Source organism: Pongo abelii, chromosome 22 (assembly GCF_028885655.2).
Source record: "Pongo abelii isolate AG06213 chromosome 22, NHGRI_mPonAbe1-v2.0_pri, whole genome shotgun sequence".
NCBI lineage: Eukaryota > Metazoa > Chordata > Mammalia > Primates > Hominidae > Pongo > Pongo abelii.
Genome location: NC_072007.2, coordinates 41,537,295 through 41,552,166, shown reverse-complemented (window position 1 = coordinate 41,552,166; position 14,872 = coordinate 41,537,295). Strand labels below are relative to the sequence as shown.

Below are 14,872 nucleotides of genomic sequence, written 5' to 3'. Positions count from 1 at the left end.
CTTCTACATCTTAGTTCTTCAACAGCATCCCACTTATTCAAGCTTCCTTTCTAACTTGGTCCTTCCCGTGGAAAAGCAGGCATGGTGGGTTGCAGACTCTTGGAACTTATTTCTTCAGTGCAGCAGGTGGGAGGAGGTTAGCCGGCAACTCCTCTGAGGAGGCATTTTAAATTCTGGGCGGGTTTGGGTCACTTGTCAGCTTCTCTCGGTGGTTGGCAGGCTCGCTGCCTTACCGGGAGCCATTTCAATTTCCTGTTCCGTGCGATGCTGGCCAGCCCTGTCTCTGGAGGGAGGTGTAGCGGAAGGAATAACATGGGTGGCTTCCAATTCTTACTTTGCAACCAGCTAGTTGTTTGACCTTGGGCAAACCCTGACTTGTAGTCATTCCTCTGAAAAATGGGGATAAAGATGCTCAGCTTGCCTGCTTCGGGGTCTAGTGCACGAAACCGTGGGGAGGAAACTAAGAGACTTTACTCCAGCCTGGCCAACAAAAGCGAGACTCCATCTCAAAAAAAAAAAAAAAAAAAAAAGACTTTGAAAGTGTTTTCCTAGTGAATGGAGGCACCATTACCTTAGTTGGCAATGATAATTAAGATTAGGATAATAAAATGTTGGGCAATTGAGCTGGCTTGGTGGCTGAGGCAGGGGGATGCTTTGAGCCTAGGAGTTTAAGTCCCACCTGGGCAACATAGTAAGAGTCTGTGTCAGTAAAAGAAAGAAAGAAAGAAATGTGGAGTACTCCTGCATGCATTGGGCCTTTTCTGGTACTTCTGTTCTCTGAGGCAGAGTTCAGGGAGTCTTGGCTTTTGCTGAGGATGTGGAGGTGGTTTGTAGATGGTGCTTCAGGTTAAAATTCCAGACTGGGTCCGTTTGCCTTGAATGGCGGAGCAGCCTCAAGGTTGACCAGCAAACTTCCCTGCAGTCAGCACTCTGATTGCCCAGTAGGAGGTGGTGCTGCACCTTCCAGCCTTGCTCCAGTGCAAGTCAAATGGGCATTTTGAGGGTATGTTCTGCTGGAAAGGGGGTCTAAATATAATGGGCATAGGATGGAGGACGTAGGGGAAGCCGAGAAAAAGAAAATTGGCATTAGACTGTCTGTGTTCCTGCCTGAGGACAGGTTTTGCTGATGGTGTCCAAGCCAGATATCTTGGCTCCACCTCTTCTTACCTGAGTGACTTTGGGTAAGTTGTTCACATTCTTGTAGCCTTAATTTCTTCATCTGTCAAATGGGGATGATAAGGTTTTTCGAGAAAGTAGAATGAAATAATATGTGAAGCATAGTGCCTGGTTCTTAGGAAGCAGCCGGTAAGGGCAACTTAGCTAGCTGCTGTAATTTTCATCTTTGTTAGTGGAGGCATGTGGGTTGAGGACCTGGGGTAGTTGTTTGGATCAATATCTTGAGTACCTCATAAAGGTAGAAACAGTAGACACTGGGGACTCCAAAAGCTGGGAGGGAGGGGAGCAAGAGTTGAAAAACGAATTATTGGGTACTGTGTTCATTGTTTGGGTGATGGGTTCAATAGAAGCCCAAAACTCAGTATTGCACAATATATCCATGTAACAAACATGCACGTGTACCCCTTGACTCTAAGGAAAGAAAAAAAACACTTGTGTCCTAGAAACCAAGTTGCTACCAAGGCTGCATCCGTGGTCTGAGAAGGTAAGCCTGAAGCTTGCCTCTAGATGCAACTCCCTGAATTTTAAACCCATCTCTTCTGAATTGAGATTATAATGACACAAATGGCCAGATAACTCACCTGCAGCCCCTCTGTCTACCCTGCGAGTGCTACTTCTGCACTGTCAATTGGACAGATCGTGGAGATATGTGACCTATTAAAGAGTCGCCTGAAAGGGATTGAAGGGCTGTCTTGAAGGCATTGTCAGATTGGCACTGCAAGGCTGATTCAAAGAGATGATCTGTGGGGCCTTCGGAGATTAGAGAAGGATGCAGTGACACAGACTGTTAAAAACAGAACATCACCTTCGACTTTCACTTCTACCTGAACAGTGCTCAGTTAGTGCATATGCTATGTAAGATTTGAGAGGGGTGCCTTGTTGTATTTTGGCTCTCTGTGGTTCTGACACTAGGGATGGCTAGACCCCTGCTCTCCCCCACACTCGATGGCTGATGGGGGTTTGAGCCTTTGAGTTATGGCTACCCCAAGAAAATGGGCAAAGCAAAGGACAGTTCTCCCCTCCAGGTCTGGTACCACTGAAAGCTCTCATGTGTCATTATTATACAAAATTTCTATTCTTTGGCTTGTCACCTTCTAAAATTGTGAATATATGGAAGTGAGATCATCTAAAGGTGGTGTCCCATAAAATCACTGCTTAGGCAGCTTAATGTAATGGGAAGTGCCATTGGCCAGGAATCCTAAGAAGTGCATTTGCATCCTGGCAGGTGTGCTTACCCAGTGGTGACCTTGGGCCAGTCACTCCATCTTCTGTGCCCCAAGATCTGTTGCTGTCCAGTCTGAGTGACACCAGCCTCCCACAGGGCCATTAGGAGAACCACATAGGATACCATGCATGGAAACCTCTTGTGGAGCCTATAAAATGCACGGAAGTATTATTTTTTTATTGACTTTATATGTTGAGTGAGGATCTTTAATGACTTGAAACAAACCCCAGAATTATGCACAACACTATCCACCCGCCCACATTTCCTAGTCTAAGTTTGGCGTGTTCATCCAACGCGATTTCTTGAGAGCCCACTATGTTCCAAACAGTGTATTTTAAGAGGCAGTGGGTGTGGATGCTTCCTTGAAAAGAATGCTTTTTTAAAAAAAATTTTTTTTTCTTTTTTTTGGTAAAAGTTTTTGACCCAGGGGACCTCTCCAGTGAGCTTGAATCATAGATATTAAAGTCTCCTTGGCTGCCCTGGTGATGTAGTTGAATCTGTGATCATCCTGTCAGCAGTTTTACTCCCCAGAAAAGAGTTCCTGGCAGACATCTGACCCAAGAGCATGACCTCTAAGCCTGGAAGAAAACACATTTTATCTGAAATAATGTGAACAACTTCATTTGATTTGAAAATGATCAAAAATGGGTTTTTGGCCCTTTTTCCTGTTTTTGGATTTTTTCAGTAGTTGGATGGATTATTGAAATGTGAAGTCACTGGAGTTCACATTTAAGTCTTGAACGGTGGCACATATGTGCTACAGGGTCTGCTGGCAATTTTTGGTTTAATTCATGTATTTTATGAGCATGTTTGTTGTGCATGCACATGTGTGCTGTGCAGGAAAGTTTGTCTTGGGAGTCAATATGAGTAAAGCCTCGTGCTATGTGAAGCAGAATTTATTTCTGTTGGTTTCTGTAAAAGTACTTAATAGGTTACTCCTTAGATTTAACTGATGGCTAGTTCATCTTTGGGCCTGAACTTTATGAATTTCTTTGGTTACAGACAGAGGAGGGGACTGCCTAGTGTCAGACAAAGAAGTTAGCAGCGTATCTGAGCTTGCAACTTTGAGGTTGTTACCTCTTGCTTATTTGACTTCCATGGCTCTCAGTGCGTCTTAAATGAGGCTGGAGATTCTGCAAGGGAATGAATGGAAAACTCGTGGCACAGTTTTACACATACAAATGCTTAATAAATAGGAGTTGTTAGTTGTGACGGTGAAGATTGCCTCATTGTTCTAGGGTTCAGCTCTCCCGTGTCTCTAAAACTTTCAGTGGGTGAGTTGGAGAGAGAGAGAAACCTGCCGTTTGATGGAGCCTTATAGCCAGGTTCTGTGTTCTGTGGGAAGCTTTGGCGTGGAGCCGTTATGCATGCTTGTGAGGAGAGCTTCATTCATCCACTTGGGAGATGAAGGAACACGGCCAGGTTGTACTGAGCATGTCTCTGGGAACCTCAGCCTCAGGAGAGCAGCAAGGAGCCCGGCTCTCGGAGCGTCCCTAGCCAGGTGTGGTGCTGGTGAATAGGTTTGTGAGTTTCACTGGCCAGTTTCAGACACAGCAGCATCCCCTGAAAATAAAGAGATTAGGAGACAAGGTGTCACAACTGGATGAAAACCCAGGTATTCTTTTTTTTGAGACGGAGTCTCACTCTGTTGCCCAGGATGGAGTGCAGTGGCACGGTCTTGGCTCACTGCAACCTCTGCCTCCCAGGTTCAAGCGATTCTCATGCCTCAGCCCCCAGAGTAGCTGGAATTACAGGCATGCACTACTGCGCCTGGCTAATTTTTTTATTTTCAGTAGAAACAGGGTTTCACCGTGTTGGCCAGGCTGGTCTTGAATTCCTGGTCTCCGGTGATCTTCCCGCCTCAGCCTCCCAAAATGCTAGGATTACAGGCGTGAGCCACCGCACCCAGCCAAAAATCCAAGTCTTCTGACTTGCTAATCAGGGAGGGCCTTTTCTTCCAAAGCACACACCCACACTGACTACCTCCCCCTGCTTGAAAAGGTTTCAGCTCAATATCCTCAGATTTTAAGATCAAAACCCTCAATTGTGGTACAGACATGAAAAAAAAAAAAAAAGGGACTTGGCTGAAAAGAAAATTGTTACTGCCCACCCTTGTCACCTAAAACACTGATTACGGAGAGAGATGGCCAGGATAACTAGCAGAGCCATCCCTCATGGCTGCTTTCTTTGATAAGCAAGTAGTCGCGTTGATGATTTCATTAATAACAAGGTAAAGAGTGCAGCATTGTCAGAGGAGGAGCTTGAGTTCCTAGAAAAATTGTCTTGATGTTTAAGATTTTGTTTTATTTTGCAACTGAGCTTCAATGACTCAGAGATAAGTTTGTTTCCTGGGCTGAAAATGCACATCAACAACCATATGATTCTTGACCTTTGGTCACAGACTCTTGAGAATCAGATGAAAAATGTGGACGTTTTCCTTAGATAAAGACAGGGACCACCCTTCTGTGTATCATTTCAAGGGATCCATAGGTCCCCTGAAGTCCATCTAGAGGCTTCTTTCTGGTTAAGAACCTCAGGTTTTTATAAAACAAATTTTTTCATGTAAAATCGATTTTTAAAACACCCTTTTTTTTTTCCCTTCTCCTCTGTCTTCTGTTTGATGCTTTTTTTTTTTTCTTTTCTCTTTATCTTTCTTTTTCTGGCACGTAAGTTAAGCAATGAGATATTTATTTTGCAAACAAACCCATGGATTTTCAACAAGAATATATATCTTCTTTGCCTAGATCTTTTTATGGGAAGTGGGAAGGTGGGTAGGTAGTTGAGAGATAGCTTATGTCAGCCATTCTTAGACCTTTTTATACTCTTAAAAAGTAATTCAGGAGGCCGAGGTGGGCAGATCATTTCAGGTCAGGAGTTCGAGACCAGCCTTGCCTACATGGTGAAGCCCCGTCTCTACTAAAAATACAAAAATTAGCCGGGCGTGGTGGTGGGTGCCTGTAATCCGAACTACTCGAGAGGCTGAGGCATGAGAATCATTTGAACCCAGGAGGTGGAGGTTGCAGTGAGCTGAGATTGCACCACTGCATTCCAGCCTGGGCGACAGAGCGAGACTCCGTCTCAAAAAAATATATATATATATATATATTTATGTATTTATTTATATTAAAATATATTTTTTGACTAGCCTAGGAAACATAGTGAGACCTTGCCTCTAAAAAAAAGAAAAGGAAAAATTAGCTGGGCATGGTGAGTACCTGTTGTCCTAGCTACTTGCAAGGCTGAGATGGGAAGATGGCTTGAACCCAGGAATTTGAGGCTTTCATGAACTAGATCACACCACTGCACTCCAGCCTGGGTGACAGAATGAGAACCCTATCTCTAAAATAATACAATGTTTTATTCTGTAAAATAAAAGATGTGGGACAGAGGCATTGTTTTCCATTTTTGCAGATATCTATGATTTCCAGCTTAACAGAAGACACTAGCATCTCATACCTACTTTTGCATTCACTCTCTTGCAATATGCCGTTTGCTTGGACCCTATGAGCAGAACCTGGACTTGCATAGGGTAGTTGGAAAAGGAAGAGACTCACAGACTCCCTGGAAGTATTTTAGGGAACCCTAGTCCATACTTTGAGAGCTGGTCATTTATGCTAATACAGGTTGGGAACATTCAGGATTATTATTATTATTATTATTATTTATTTTTTTTTTTTTAGACAGGTCTCGCTGTGTTTCCCAGGCTGGAGTGCAGTGGCTATTTACAGATATTATCATAGTGCACTGCGACCTTGAACTCCTGGGCTCAAGTGATCCTCCTGCCTCAGCCTCTTGGGTAGCTGGGACTACAGGTATGGACCACTATGCCCACCAGTTCAGCTTTTGAGAATCACATTCTTAGGTCGGGTGCATTGGCTCATGCCTATAATCCCAGCATTTTGGGAGGCTGAGGTAGGAGGATCGCTTGAGCTCAAGAGTTCAAGACCAGCCCGGCCAACATAGTGAGACCTTGTCTCTACCAAATTTCAAAAAAATTAGCCAAGTGTGGTGGTGTGTGCCTATAGTCTCAGCTTCGTAGTGGGCTGAGGTGAGAGGATTGCTTCAGCCTGGGAGGTTGAGGCTGCAGCAAGCTATGATCATGTCACTATATTCTACCAGCCTGCATGATACAATGAGACCCTGTCTCAAAAAAGAAAAAAGAAAAAGAAAAAGATCACATTCCTAGTATAAGAATAGAGGAAAATTGAGCCCCTTGACTCAAATTGTGTCATAACAATGTGTAATCATTGGTTTTTTACAGCATAACTGTAAATGTGTGACTGTTGGATGTGGCCACGAAGCCAGCCTGCCCTAAAGGCCTGACAGGGTCTCCATGGATCCCAATGGAGAACTTAGGAAACACCTGACCAGCCTGTCGCATTGTCATTTGGGCCCAGTTGGCTTTGGACCACCAGTTGACCGAGTATCTAGCTTGGGCCATAAGATAGTTCAATATATCTTTCTGTTTTTTGTTTTTTTTTTGAGACAGAGTCTCACTCTGTCACCAGGCTGGAGTGCAGTGGCGCAATCTCAGCTCACTGCAACTTCCGCCCCCCGGGTTCAAGCGATTCTCCTGCCTCAGCCTCCGGAGTAGCTGGGACTACAGGTGCATTAATATTTGTATTTTTAGTAGAGATGAGGTTTCACCATGTTGGCCAGGATGGTCTAGATCTCTTGACTTGGTGATCCACCCACCTTGGCCTCCCAAAGTGCTGGGATTACAGGCATGAGCCACTGCATCCGGCCTAATATATCTTTCTTACTTTCTCTATTTTTTAAAAGAGTTAAAGAACAAAAATTTAAGTGAACTCTGATTGCATCCACACAAGACATAATCCAGCTAGGCTGCTTGAAGCCTATAAATGTAAGCTTTATAACTAGGACTCATTTGTCACCTCAACTTTAGTTGAGCATGAGCTGAGTTTAGAAATGACAAAACCTTTAACTCCAACTGCAGTGCATTCCATGAGAAACAGTTTTCCTTGTTTTGAGATTGTGGTGGAAAATGAGCAGCCGTGAGTTCATTCAGCAATTATTTTTGAAGTGCCTTCCCCATGCCAGGCTCTATTCTTGGCACTTGGGATGCGTCAGCGAGGAAAGATCCACAAGCTCGTGGAGTTTGTTGGGGTGAAGTGGGTGTGTGTGTGGCAGAAAACAGTTAGCATAATAAGTAAGCGATGTGCTGTGGAAGAAAGACAGGGCATGTTGAGGAAGATGGGGTGTGGGGGATGTGGGGGGCAATTTCTGACTGGATGGTCAGGGTGAGGGCAGACCTGGATAGGGACTTGAAGGAGAGGAGGGGAGGAGGGAGCTGGCTCCTGAGTTGCAATGTGGGAGGGTGCACGGCACATTCGAGCAAGGAAGAGGAGCTCAGTGTGGCTGGGGTGGGGTGGGGGTGGGAGAGGAGATGCTGTGGAGAGGTTGGTATGGCAGTTGGAGGAAGCGCAGAGAAGGCTTCTGGTTGTAGTAAAAGGGGGGACGTGAGTATTCTTGAGAGAGAGAAAGGTTGGGAGTATGCCCTGGAATGAGTTCTTCAATTTCACTAGTGGGTGGGGACATCGAAGCTCAAGTGCTAACGTGGGACCCTGGGGGAGGGTCTTGAACAGCACTCTGAGGAGTCCTCCACATTTCTCCTGGAACATTTACCGGGCAGTGTTGTGCCGGATGCATTGATGGAAGGAAGATGGGTTAGAAGAGAGAGCTTATTGCTCAACCAGTGATGTGGCACTCGGAAGGGAAGAGAAAAAACTGAGTCTCTGATATATTATGGATAGTGAGGAGGGAGGGGAGGGATGACTGTAAGGTATAAGCACGTACATAGAAAAGCAGATGAAAGGAGAGGCAATGATTCATTTAACTTAGACATAAAGCATCTCCAATCAGGAGTTACCTGAAGGAACATTTCAAGCTTTTGCCAACTTACTTTGGAATCCCTTTTTAGTAACAGTAAGGATTTTGGTTCTAATGCTTGTAGCTGAAATTGTGAGTGACTCCCATTGGAAATTGCTAGAAGAAAAGGAATGGGTGTTGGAAACATAAAAAGAAAGGCATAGAGATTCTGCCCTAAGAAAGGAAGGGGAGGGAAAATAGAGTTGATTTCCTATTCTGGCAAATCAGGGATGGCAATTATTAGTGATTCGTAATAGTGACCAGTAGTTACTAATTTACAATGTAGAGAACGTCACCATTTTCCTAGTTTAGTGTGCTGTTTTGTGAATGTGAGAACAATTAACAAGCCTAATTAGTATTAGGCTGGCACCAGCCTTGGTATGCCTGTGTTTTTCCCAGGTTTCTCAGAGACCTTTCTTCCATGTTGGTGCAGGAAGTTAGCAACTGAGTTCAGGCAATGCCTTCTCTCCTTGGGCCAAGATGTAAGTAGGGCTGAAGGTAGAGATGACCGTAATTATAGTTAACATTTTTGAGCAGGTACTATATGCTGGGCTCAGTTTAAGACACTTTTCCTGGGTTAACTCAATCTCACAGTATCTTATAAAGTGTCTTACAAAGTAGATGTGTTGCTCTCCCCATTATACATATCAAGAAATTGAGGCACAGATTGGTTCAGAGTCATTTACCTAGAATTGATACTTGCTGTACTGAGATTATCAAAGGAGAGTATGCTGAGAATACCAAGGAGATAATACTGAGAACCAAAGATGATATTCGTGTGTGTGTGTGTGTGTGTGTGTGTGTGTGTGTGTGTGTTTAGTGAGGGGTACTTAACATTTTGGGGTTAGGAAGAAGATGATAAATCAGAGGAAGGATATGTTAGAATTTAGCAAGCCAGAAACAATTCTAATACAGGGTTTCTGCAGGTCCACATTTTTTTACCCCCTGGAATTCAGTGAATTCTGCATTATAGTTAGCATCTTAACACAGGTGTATTCAAGCTAAGCTGGATCTATCAGGGAAATTCAAGTGACAAAGGAAACAGTATCTAATTGCATTCGACTTATAACTTAACTACAAGTGGCCAATTGATTCTACTGGTCCTGGAATTGTCCCAGAGCCTTTGCACTTTCTGGCTAATTGCATTTTCAAAATTGTGTTCGCACATCATTAGCACAGAAAACCTCTCCCTTTGGTAGTATTTGAAGTCTCCTGTCAAAACAACTGGAGCCTTACCACAATGTGTCATTAGTCTACATTCATGCTGCGTGACCCTCCAGTTTTCAAGGCAGTGAAAACAGGCTTTGAATTTGCCTCTTGCCTCCCTCATTTTAGCGTGGGAGCTCATTTAAGCATTTGTTGCCCAGCTCAAATGCTAAGAAAACTCTTGCCCACAGCTGTTGTATGTATTAGGCTACAGCTGGCCACTTGTGCATACATTCATTTTTGGGGAAGCTGCCAGTGGAATGGAAACTGGTGAGTGCCCTGAAAATCTGGCTTCAGAGAATTTGTCCTGGGAGAACAGGATTGAAGAGCCTCTCGGCCCCGCGAATGTTGTTCACGATCGGAAATCTCTTCAACGGAGTGGTTCTAACATGGAGAGTTTATTTTGAGCTGTTTTCTGGAAGTCTCAGCTAGATCATGAACCATGTTTAGAATTATTTCTCTGTCTAGCCAGGATCTTACCATCTCCCTTGATGTCCTCTGCCTTTTTTGATTAAAATTTAGTATTTGACTCTAAGAGGGAAGCTACCTTGCAGTTGCTACAAAAACTGCTGAGGCTCCCCTGGGACTATTCCGTGGTGTCAGTCTTCTGTATTCCTCACTGCTGAGAAGACTGGGGAGGTTTACAGGTGCTTCTGGGGTAGGGGGAGGATCAGGATTCTCAGGTGGGTAGTAGGAGGAGCCCCTCTGAAAGATGACCACTAAGTAAGTTTGCAACACAATGAAGGAAAGAAAGAACGGTGTTGAGTAGCACCTCTGGCTGGGTCATCACCATTTCCAGCAATGCTGGAGAATGGACTTCTGGGAATTTGGGACATGCCAAGCTTCATGACTGAATAAGGGCTGGGGCTGGGCAACCTGCGTCCGTTTCTCAATGGGTTGGGTCACATATCAGTGGGGGCATGTGTACCACTGAGCCTGAATAACCACTTAAGGAGACAAGGTGGAGTTGTCTTGGATCACAGATGACAAGAGCATTCCCGGGTGATGACACGGAGCTGTGTGCTTCCAAAGCATGCAGGCTCACCTGGGGCCCACAGGTCTTTTACCTGGAGTAATCACTTCCTTGCTTGGTTTAGTGGTTGTCCCAGAGTTGAACACACATAGTCTGGCCATGGCAAAGCTACAGCGTCAGTTGGCATGAGCAGATGTTCAGGTCTATACAGAGGTGAGTGTCCATTGAGGCCTTACTCTTAGTTTAAATAGAGACAGATGTGAGGGCCTCCTGTAAAGGGATGGATGGTGTTGGCAATGTAGTGAACTCTTATGAGACACGCGCTTGAGAGTTGGTCTTTTGGGTTTCTGCCTCGCTTTTCCTTATCCTCTCTTCCCATCCTCCTTCCCCTTTCTTGCACTTGCAGGTTTTAGCTTTTTGCCAGGCAGGTCAAGGCAACTGGATAAACAGTCACTCAGCTTTTGCTGAAAACATCTAGAAGAGCCATTGTTGGTAAGAAAAGGGGGAAGGCATGGGATTGATTTGTTTGTTTGTTTGTTTTGTTTTGTTTTGAGACAGGGTCTCTCTCTGTTGCCCAGGCTGGAGTGCAGTGGTGCAATCTTGGCTCACTGCAACCTCCACTTCCTGGACTCAAGCGATCCTCCCACCTGCCTCAACCTCCTGAGTAGCTGGGACTACAGGTGCGCACCACCATGTGTGGCTGATTTTCTATAGTTTTAGTAGAGATGGGGTTTCACCTTGTTGCCCAGGCTGGTCTCAAACTCTTGACCTCAGGTGATCCACCTGCTTCAGCCTCCCAAAGTACAGGGATTATAGGCATGAGCCACCATGCCCTGCTGGGATTGAATATTTAGACAGAATCTGGTCAGGTGCTACCTGCAGCTGAGCCATGAGGTCGCCTTATAATAGTGGAAAGTGTACTTGGAAGGATAGGTTTCAACTTCCCATCTGCCACCAACCAGACTTGTGATTTTCTAAGCCGCAGGCTGTTCATCAATGAGATGGCTTTGCCAAGTCCCTTCCTCTTCTGGAGCTCTGGGAATTACAAGATGCCTGGGATCATTTTTTCTCCTTTGTACCAAAGTCTCTCTTATGGAATAGGGATGTTACCTGTGTAGCTAAATTTCCCTGTCTTGTGGAGAAGCATTTCACCTCTTTGCATTTTAGAGGAGAGTACTTAATAGCTGATTTTTTCACACATACCAAACCTTCTTCCCAGAAGGACTGAGACATGAAAATGAATCCAAAAGTTTGGAAAATTCACGGACTCATCTTGTGTAACTCATTGGTTATCCTGAATAATCAACAATTGTCAAATTTTCTTTTGTCTTATATCAAGAGGGAAGCATATGGTCAATGTCCCTGCCAAGGAGAAATGTGGGTTGATAACAGTGTTTTCCTGTTTGTGTAGAGGATTTTTACCAATTGGCTCTAGGTCTTTCATGACCACCCGTGGATGTTAATAAGCAGGATAGCAGATAGCAAAGCTGTGGGAACCAGCAGTTATAGGGGTCTGCATCTGAGCTGCATTCGTGGTTTCTTTCTTTCCCTTAAGTCCCTCTAACTCCCAGGGGTCTAAGCTCCATTTATAATGGATCCCTAGAAGCTCACCCAGCAATCTCCTGCTGCCATTCTACTCCTGACACCTTCTTTTTCCCATGTCTTGCTATACATCTCTTTTAGTTGCTCACTTAGTATTTCTTCACGATGAAGGTGAACTTTGAACAATTCTTAGAACTAAGTGAGGTTCGTGGAGATATGGGCACAATGTCTGTCTGGGTCCTTGTGTAGGCCAGTATTAGTTTGTGGGATGGCTCATACTGCCCCCATTGCCTCTCAGCAAAGATAGGAGCCCAGAGCATTCATTTGTATGGTAATTCAGAATATCTGATTAGTTTTTACGTGTTTGAACCAGAATTAGCCATTTATGAGACTAAAGGCCCCCAAATTGGTGAAACCGCCAAACCGTGTATTACTTTGGCATCTTCTATATTAGACTCAGCCTCCCATTCTCTTCCTCGGAGAAGAATTAGGCTCCTTTCTTATGCATAAGACTTTGAGCTGTTCTGTCCAATACTGCAGTGAGTATCCTTCCTTGATGACTGCCATTGTTTAATTATTGTTTATGGAAATGCCTGTAGCTCTTTAGAGCAATTAAGATACTGATTTAAGAATAGACCTGTCTGTCCCGGAAATGTTCAACTTCAGAGCAGAAGCAGCTTTGGAAGTTCCCAATGTTTTTAAACTTGGAACTGATACCCCCAGTATCTTGGCAGTTGCCTCGAGCTGTCATTTGGCCCTGGGGCAGCAAGTAGCCTGCCCAAGGCTCCTAGCATCCCAGCTTTGAAAGGGCAAGGTAATTGGAGAGCTCAATGGAGCTGTGGGCCCCACAGACTTATTTAGCACAATGCAGAGTGAGAGGCTGCTTGTTTTCAAGAAGCGAATCTGATTAGAGGATGAGGATTCTTGCCTGCTCCTGGAACACTGGGCCGTGCTGGGTGAGTGAGTGAGGCGGTGCACTAGCTATCTTTTCAGTCATTCCATTATAAAAGAGACTCCTAAGCAGGCCTTTTATTTATTTATTTGTAAAGATATCAGCTATAAAGACCTAGTTATTCATTGTCACCCCCTACGTCTGGAACAATTAACTCATCTGCCTGCAGAATTTCCTGGAGTTCAGGGCAAGCTGATGAGGCTGAGGGTGCTGGGTTCTCAGCATGGCAGCTGTAGAATCTCAATCGCGAATTTGCCAATTCGTTAATTATCTTAGAGAAATAATAAGCTCTTTGAAGTGTTCCTTATTTCTTTTATATTTCTTGAACATTCCAAATCGTTTGCTCTCACGGAGGGCGGCTGAAGGTTTCCTGAGCAGCTCTGCTGGGTATGTGCGGATCCAAGGTTGAGCAGGACCTGGTCCAGGAGCCGTCGGGAGTGGCTGTGCCTTAGGCGTATCCCGCTGCTACAGAGCCCTGGCTGGACCCACAGGGTCCTTCTCCACCTGACACTTGTCTTCTTTGCTCTCTCTTTCTGCTCCCAAGGATGTTAATGCAGGCGAGGGCAGTGAGTTTGCAGACAGTGGGATTGAAGGGGCCACTACCGACACGGACCTCCTGTCCAGGCGATCTAATGCCACCAACTCCAGCTACTCACCTACCACAGGCCGGGCCTTTGTGGGCAGCGACAGCGGCAGCAGCTCCACCGGGGATGCGGCTCGTCAGGGGGTGTACGAGAACTTCCGGCGGGAGCTGGAGATGAGCACCACCAACAGCGAGAGCCTGGAGGAGGCCGGCTCGGCGCACAGCGATGAGCAGAGCAGCGGCACCCTGAGCTCCCCGGGCCAGTCGGACATCCTACTGACCGCCACGCAGGGCACGGTGCGCAAGGCCGGCGCCCTGGCCGTCAAGAACTTCCTGGTGCACAAGAAGAACAAGAAGGTGGAGTCAGCCACCCGGAGGAAGTGGAAGCACTACTGGGTGTCCCTGAAAGGTGAGAGCGGGAGGGCCCTGGCTATGTGCCAAATGCACCAATAGAGGTGCCCCGTTGTGCACATATTCACGGGATGGGTGGGTTTGTTGTTGTTGTTGTATAGAATTTGAAAATCATATTAATTTAAAACATTTGTCATGGTAAGAGCACTTCGCGTGAAATCTACCCTCTTAACACATTTTAAAATGTGCAATATGGCATTATCGACTACAAGTGCAATGTTGTAAGGCAGATTTCTAGAATCTAGTCATCTGGGCTGGGCATAGTGGCTCACGCCTGTAATCCCAGCACTTTGGGAGGCTGAGGCAGGAGGTTCACTTGAGCCCAGGAGTTCAAGACCAGCCTGGGCAACATAGCAAGACACCAGCTCATAATAAACAAACAAACAAATAAATAAGCTAGAACCTATTCATGCAACTTAAGTGAAACTTTATGCCCCCTGATTAGTAACTCTCCCATCCCCACCCCTGCAAATGATGTTTTATTTTCTTTTTTCACAGTTATGCTAGAGGAGCATCTCGTGTCTAGTTTTGGCATATATGCAACTGGTTTGATGACAGTTTCAAAGGATGAGTTCCAAAAAAACCAAATCTTTTTGGACTCATTCAGCTTTTTGTCTTTCAAAGTGACTATTTTGGAGGGAAATTTATTAGCTTGAATTCTATGAAATTGCCATTTTTTTAAGGTAAAAATTTGGTAGAATAATGTTAATTTCATAGGCTTCAACCTGATATTAATGGATTGTATAGACCATCATGTTTATGAAAAAGTCAGTCACTATTTAATAGTCAAATTTTGTGTTTTTGACTGTGTATATATAGATACAGACATGCATGTGTAGATCACTTTATTTTCTGTTCATATAACCATGCTTGTATTTGTTGGTATTTGTTGTAATTTTGCACATTTTTGTGAAG

General features: G+C 44.8%; 1 protein-coding gene across 14 annotated transcripts in view; it reads left to right on the top strand.

Annotated features, from left to right (window-relative positions):
* TIAM1 (TIAM Rac1 associated GEF 1) overlaps positions 1–14,872 on the top strand; it is a 441,301-nt gene that overhangs the window by 293,016 nt on the left and 133,413 nt on the right. For all 14 annotated transcript variants that reach the window (XM_054542445.2, XM_054542444.2, XM_024239448.3 and 11 more), the window contains one exon: positions 13,508–13,955. In XM_054542445.2, the coding sequence (XP_054398420.1) occupies positions 13,508–13,955 (448 nt within the window). The remainder of the gene's footprint in view (positions 1–13,507; positions 13,956–14,872) is intronic.